Genomic DNA, 7,885 nt, shown 5'->3' with positions numbered 1-7,885 from the left:
AGCTGTTGCAGGCTGGGTTTCAGGTACCTGGCCTGGAGTCCAAAGAATGACCCTCATTGTTGGAGGGCATGGCTGCATATCCTGTTCAGTCCGGCCATGCTGAGATTTTAATTACTCTGCAGCGGGGCTTCAGGATTGATTGAGCAGCAGTGGAAACATACTCAGCTCTTCTTTACTGTGGGAAAATGACAGCCGTCTGGATTCAGCATGACTGAGCCACACATAAAAATATAGCTATTAATATTATGCAAGATAATAATGCAGTTGTTTATAGTGATTTTAGCACAGACTGCTCATAACAATGATTACTGGTACAGTTAAATGGATACTAATCAAAAGTTTGAAATAATTCAGGTTTTTACTGTTTTGATCTCTTATGCTCACCAAGGCTGCATTAATATTGTGAAATCTGATTACAATTTAAAACATATGTTTTCTTTTTAAATATATTTTAAAATGTAAAGGACCCCTTTTCAGCAGCCATTACTCAGTGTGACGTGATCCTACAGAAATCATTCTAATATGTTGATTTGGTGCTCAATAATTATTAATGGTTATTACCATTACTGAAAAGAGTTTTTGGTGCTTTAATATTTTTGTGGAAACCTTGATACGTTTCTTTTAAGGATAAGAAGTTTAAAAGAACAGCATTTATTTGAAACATAAATCTTAACATTATAAATGTCTGTTCAAGCAATTCAGTGCACACTAATAATATTTTTTACTAGCCCTATGTACTCCAAACTTCTGAATGTTAATGTAGCATAGTTTAAAGAAAAATGTTAAGCAGCAGCAAAAAAAAAATAAAATCACCATTGCCAATAATACAAAATATTTCTTGAGCACTGAATTAGCATATTAGAATTTTGAGAATTTCATATTATTAGTGTTTTTACTGCATTTCCGATTAAATAGATGCAGCTTTGGTGAGTATAAAAACAAAAACAAAAAAAAAAATCCTGAAGTTTTCATTCAAAGTAATTCATATGTAGCTACTTAATTATCCATGACAAAAATAAATAATGCATGCTGGACAAAATGTAACTGCTATTTTTGGTGTGTGAAAAGCTTTATATCAGTTTCCAGGACAGGGTGGAGACAACAACACAAAATGATGTAAGTGTGAAAGCTGTCTTCAGAGGAAGACGGAGACAGTGGGAAAATCTCACAGGACAGACTGGAAGTCTGCTGCAGTGCGATGGGAAGACTTGAGGAAGGACTGGACTGAGAGAATTGCACAAATCACAGCTTCAGCTTCACAATGACTGAATTACATGATGATGACAGACCCGAGGGGAATAAGTACTCAGGGTTCATCAAAATATGAATTATGAATCCTAAAAACAGCTTCTGGTGTTCCTGAATCCAGAATCCTGAATTTGAACAGCAATGCAAGCAGAAAAAAGAGTGAGCAGAGCGGAACAAAAAGAAATTAAAACTGAATTTAACAATATAAACATATGAGCCTAATTATCAGTGATCACAATCATCTCTTTGCTTAGTCTAATAAAGAAGATCCAGTTGTTGTGTGTGTGTGTGTGTGTGTGTGTGTGTGTGTGTGTGCAGCTCTCATTCATTCTCTCTGAGTTTTCTAATTCATTACAAGTCTAAACTCTAATTGGAGTCAAACTCAATGAAATTCCAGCAGAGAAAACCCTAAACAGATTAGTAGTAAGAATAAAAGTAGTTTAAAACAAAAATGTTCAAAAAGTTAATGACCACAAGAGATACGGTCTAAAATACCTTCCATTGTTTGCCCAGTGCAAAGACATACTGTACCTTTAATGGTGTGCAGGACGGTTCGGATCTCTACATGGCCAAGCCAATGTAAATCTTAGCTGCTTTCTAAAAACAGGAAAGTGTTGGCAGATACGAGTGGGAACGCTCCATTGTCTGAACAGACCTCTGGCACTAGGTTTTCCTTTGCGTTGCAGACCTGGTGCTGCTGACTGTCACTTTACTAACAGGAGACAGAAGCGCTCTGTGGCCCTCACCCAACTCACACTTTGAGTTTCTCATTTATTCAGATATAGTTTCAGTTCTTGTGTGAACATGGACTCATATAGTTTATTCATTCCTTGTCCCTTATGTCTCAATAAATGTTCAACGTCACTCAAAAAAATATGGCTAATCATTCTAGTTACTGATTGGGAATTCCTACTTCCATCCAATATCTGACAACTGTTGTTATTGTTGTTACTTATCCACAGTTATCATTATTGCTATTATTGTTATCACTACTGCACTAATGTATTTACCAAAAATTCCTATTAACATATTTCTTCCATCTTTCTTTCCAGATATATCAGGACCTATATCAAATATGTAGATCTACAAATGCCATTTCTTAAAGAATGTGGGGTCTGTTGGGTGGATGGGGTGTTGTTTGAATAATTTATTTCTCATGGAAAGCAACGATGGCTGTCTGACCTAGATATCTAACCCCAATTAAAAATGTATGACCCTGACTTTCTCCTGTGATTTGAATTATTCCACAACTGCAGATGCTTAAGTCAAACATAAATTGATATATATAGTCAGAAGGAAATTATTTATTTGATTTGATCAATAACTGTATTTCAAATTATTAATTTTACCCCACTCAAAAAAAAAAAAAAAGACCTTTTTTGTCTTGCACTATTATTACATATGAAGCTCAAAAGTCTGCCATTTTGAAACAATGTGTGAAGCTGAGACATGGAAGTGGATGCCTCTTTTACAAATGTAAACACTTTGTTCCTTCAGAGCGATAAGAGGACCAGTTGGCATTATAATCATATTGTTAATGAATTGTTCAGTTTGACAGTTTGAATTCAGTGAAACAATTACGACTGAACTTTCCATCATAGAAAGTAGAGGAAGCTAGTTTTAGCAGGACAATTACATCCAATTAATAGTTGTGTCAATCAGACTCTTAGACAATCTCTAAAACACGTTTCACCATCCACACACGGAACCTCTTTGATCAACCGCACTTTTTTTTTTTTTGTTAAATGTCTTAAATGAGATTTTCAGATGCTGCTTACCACGGGAAGAAAACTATACTACAGTATATACTGATTCAATGCACTAAAATGTTCTATGAACGCCAGAAAAACTATGTAAGCAAAGGATCAGATCTGATATAATGCAAAATATTTAAATTAATAAACCCTTTATAGCTTTTATAGAATATTTGTGTGACTTTCCATCAAGGAGAGATCAGCTGTATTAAGGGCCAGCACAATTCACAGACAGGCATGAGCTAACGGAGAGAGAAGAACCGTCTAACTAATGGTAGATGTAGAGTTTAAAAGAGAATGATTCTAGTCCATCTGTTGTGCTTCTGAATGAATTCTAATGACACCCTCAACAGATGATTTGATCACCTTCTGGCTAATAAGGACAAGGTTAGACTACTATTTATTATTTACTGTATTTTGATCTTTATAGTTATGTGTTTACAGACTATCCAAATTATGCTATTTATGAAAAGCACTTGATACTGAAGAACCAATAAGTACAAGAGTATGGAAAAAGAAAAATTCTGTCAACTCTCCTGAAGGCGGTATATCTTGGTAGCTTAACCGTTTAGATGATGGATGGTTTAAAGTGAAGGTCATCAAGTCCAAACTGTTCACACAAACAATAAACCAACATTACAACAGCCATGTGATACTCATTCATTCATTATTTATTGTGCCTATCATGGAGCAATGAAGAAAGCTGACAATCCTGAATTATGCTTAAAGCTCTTAATCACTACTAAAACTTTTTAAATATATTGTATGGACAAAAAAAATGAATAAAATACAGATTTGGATGTAGCAATGTTGTGGAAATATTTTTAACGGTCACATTTTAGTTGCTTTGAGGTCTGAAGTACAAGAAAGTCAACATAGAGGAAGAGAGAGACTGAAAGAGAACTTCCCTCTGTAGCACACGCACCCAAAATAAAAGTCACACCAAAAGTGCTTTTTGATCTGCAAAAATAAATACACATTTCCAGCAGCAGCCATTGGACACCTTCATGAAGTGCACCATGGGATGTTAATGTGTTTTTGATTATACTAATCATCTCAAAAGCTGAGGTTTGATTTTGATATTAATAGTGTTCCCATGATGCCTCAGCATCTTGAACTAATTAAGTTAGCTTCCTTGTAGCTTCATCATGATCTGGCTGTTGGGTGGCGCTGTGGTGAAAAGTGTGCCCACAAAAACATGTGTCCCCCACATTACGTGCCGAATCACTTTACAACAGCCCAGGTCCTCGATCTGAAAACCTAAATGGCGATACCTTTCATCCGTTTCAAAGAGCGTGTTGTTTGTGTATGAACCGAAGAACTGAGGAGAGAGAAATGCAATACAAATACACAGAGATTAAGAGAAGTTTTTCGATTGCATCAAAAGTTTAGTAGACATTTATATGACATACTGCAAGTCCAGATGACGGGTCTATGAAATCAGCCCAGAATCCTTCTGTTCGGAGAGCATGACATATCTCCTTTGCACCTTCAACAAACTGCATACAACACAATTATCAGCTCTCACCATTCTTTCACCATTTATCTGTAATGATTAGCTTTAACCATGGAGCTTCCATTCAGATTTGCTTACACTGTTTTAACACATGCATAGCTATAAATCTTTCCCCTGACAGGAAGATTAGACAGGAACTCCACAGTGATGTGAAGCAGACAGTAAATAACACAGAGCGCCGAAGGCTCACACTGCTGAGTCACAAAGCTCTCCCTCTCGTACACACGCGTTCTGAAGTAGTTTTATTGTACTAAAGCTATCAAACTTTCCCCAAGGACAATACAAACCCATAGGCATAGGCCAAAGTATGATCAATTATTTATTAGCTACATTGATACTAAGTGACAGCAGAGTCAGTTAGGTATGGTGTGCACAGAAATAACATAAAATGTTATGTTATACATAATGTTTATAATAATATTAGTATCTTATAGAATCAAAACAGATTAAAGCAACTAGATCAACTCACTTTAGCAAGCAGCTGATCTCTCTCCTGATCCACTTGCTCAGTCCAGGCCGTCATGTCGTTCTGTGTTCTCTGAGTCACTGTGACCACCATCATGTCAGTCGACGGGGCCTCGGGGAACATGGACTCAAAATCTGAAGTACATGATGAACAGGGAACACACACAGTAATGAGTATAAAAAAAACATTTCTCTACAGCATTTACATACTATAAAAAAAAAATCAATTTCGGAATTAACATCAACCACACCATTCAGTGCCTACAATACAGATGGAAATGCTACCCTCTTGTGGCCACATTTCAATGACAAATGACATTGAATTTCAAGACAATTGAGCTGGCCCCTACTGCACATGATCTCATTATAAATTCACAGTGCATTATAGTAGTCCATGTTACATCTGCTCACCTCAAATACTCCAAAAGAGCAACATACAGACCTTTCTTTAACAATTCAGGGCAAGACTGAATGGCACACTCCACACTGGAATGATCAAAATAGTGCTCTGCTTTATCAACGTTCTGCTCTGTAGAGGTTTTATCACTTTCCTAAAAAACATATAGAGGAACAGAGAAAAGTCTGGGGTTAGTATGATCCTTTTTACTTTGAAAAAATAATACTATAATAATATTTTCTGATACTTTCACATTATTACAAAAATACTGTTCATTTTATTCTTTTGTGTGTATATAAATATATATATATATATATATATATATATATATATATATAGTTATTTATTTTTATGTAATATATTCCTGTGATGCAAAGCTGAATTTTCAGCATCTTTACTCCAGTCTTCAGTGTTTCACGACCCTTCAGAAATCATTCTAATATGCTAATGTGCTACTCAAGAAACATTTCATAATATTATCAATATTACAAACAGTTGTGCTCTTTATTTATATAGTTGTAGAAAATGCATATCTTCAGGTCTTTTTAATTAATATATATAAATATATATATATGTCATTAATTACATAATTTTCATTTTTCAGTGAATTAACCCTTTAAAGCATTAAAAGCTTTACAACCAATAATACAAGTTATTATTTTACTGCTTATTTATTTATTCATTCTGTCATTTAAAATGATTCTGAAAACATCATACATGAAGTTCATTGATTAAGTGGGCCAGGACGAAGTCGTGCCTCTCGCTGCTGGACTGAGCAGTGAGCACGTCTGGCATGACACTGTGGATTGGTAAGATCCTCTGCTCCGCTGGACCCACCAAGTGACAGTCAAAACCCACATTTCCCGGCAACTGGAAACGCTTATCCTGAGGTCCGAATGGGCCCATGGTCTCGTCTGGCCACACTGTCCTTTGTGCTATTCACAGAAATATCAAACACAGATCATTAGAAAACACCTTGTAAAACACAATCAACTAGAAATACAAGAGCAAATGTTATTATTAACCCGTGTGTCAAATATCCTGCAATCGAATCTATTTGTAAAGGTATCACCATGAACTATTTTAATGAAAGCTGTAGTCTTCTGATGTAGTCTTCAACAGAGGAATACACTCATTTACCAGTGTCAGGGATTGTGTTGTTCAGGTGTGGCTCATCTGAGCTGGACGCCCCAGAGAAAGTCCTGGCTCCAACGACACGATGAACTAGAACGTGAAGCCCAGGCAGGTACGTCACCAGCCGAGCTCTGCTGCAGAGCACCTGACAACACACAGCAAGCAGTTACACACAGTTATGATAAAGTGAAAAACGGCAAAAGACGTACACAAGAATAGCTTTTTTTCAGATGTGATGTTAGATAGTGTTGCATTTACTTAGATCCACTTTGCATAAGACAAAGCAATTACAGTTTAACTGGGATTTACAGTACACTTACACTGGTCATCCTGTTGGGCTTCTCTTGTTTACAGTTCACCTGAGTGGGGGAAAAAACATGAATACAGTCACACGACTATATTTATTGAAATAAAGAAAAAAAATGCTATCTACTCACAACAAATGAAAATGTTTATTAGGCACCTGACAAAACAGCTGGAAAAATAATGGGTGATAGCAAACATGTCTTTGTTTACAGTAGAGCTAAACAGCCCAGTAAAGCTTTGAAGAAACTCCAAAACATTTCCTTTTATTGCTAGGGACTAAACAATAACGACATGATTGTTAGAAACACGCAGGTTGTAATAAAGTAACGTTAGCTTCTGTCTGTTGTGTTTTTAACCAGAAGAAGCATAAAGGTCATAAAGAGAGAATAAACCACTAAAGGTATAACTTACTAAAAACTACTAACTAAACTAAACCATCTGTATAAAAATGAAACACATGTGTAAAAGCAGATGAAATATGAGCGAACAGTTAATTACACATTTCTTAATATTTGTTTTCATGTTTCATTAGCCCAGTGGCTAAACAAGCTGAGGTTACGGTTAATAATCACTCGCAAAAATACTGAGGATATGCTGTGTTTCGTATTATTTTGGTACTCTGTTTGTGGACAGTCAGTAACGATATTCAAATTTAACAAATTTATTTGTGCTTACCTGAATTATTTGAGATTGATGTTAGCTTTTAGCTTGCTAAAAGCTAGTCTTGTTTAACCTTTTGATTACGTAACAACGGCAGCCTGTAAAGGACAAACAAAAGAACAACCATGAACTTGCTTTCTACACTAGATGTCAGCAGAACATAGAAAACATTTCTTGGGACTCTAGATGGGTTCCATACAAGCATTTAACAACAAACAGCTATTCACTCTCTTTAATCATATATATTTATAAATAAATAAAAATAATAAATATATATATAAAAAAACTAATGCCTTATATACTAAGTTATATAATTACAATTTTTCTCTTTTTTTCATCTGCTGGTACCAATCACACTCTACCTCATTTATATATATATATTTATTATTTTTAATATTAAGAGGG

General features: G+C 35.4%; 1 protein-coding gene across 1 annotated transcript; it reads right to left on the bottom strand.

Moving 5' to 3' along the window:
- Positions 1-3,650: 3,650 nt before the first annotated feature.
- Positions 3,651-7,622, bottom strand: LOC128019744 (methylmalonic aciduria and homocystinuria type D homolog, mitochondrial). Its single transcript, XM_052605937.1, has 8 exons — positions 7,496-7,622; positions 6,835-6,873; positions 6,521-6,659; positions 6,098-6,315; positions 5,426-5,534; positions 4,988-5,118; positions 4,415-4,501; positions 3,651-4,323 (listed from the first exon to the last, which is right to left on the bottom strand). The coding sequence occupies exons 2-8, from the start codon at positions 6,841-6,843 to the stop codon at positions 4,129-4,131; spliced, it is 888 nt and encodes a 295-aa protein (XP_052461897.1). The 5' UTR covers positions 6,844-6,873; positions 7,496-7,622; the 3' UTR covers positions 3,651-4,128.
- Positions 7,623-7,885: the final 263 nt, after the last annotated feature.

Source organism: Carassius gibelio, chromosome A9 (assembly GCF_023724105.1).
Source record: "Carassius gibelio isolate Cgi1373 ecotype wild population from Czech Republic chromosome A9, carGib1.2-hapl.c, whole genome shotgun sequence".
Taxonomy (NCBI): Eukaryota; Metazoa; Chordata; class Actinopteri; order Cypriniformes; family Cyprinidae; genus Carassius; species Carassius gibelio.
This window is presented reverse-complemented; position numbering and strand designations above follow the sequence as displayed.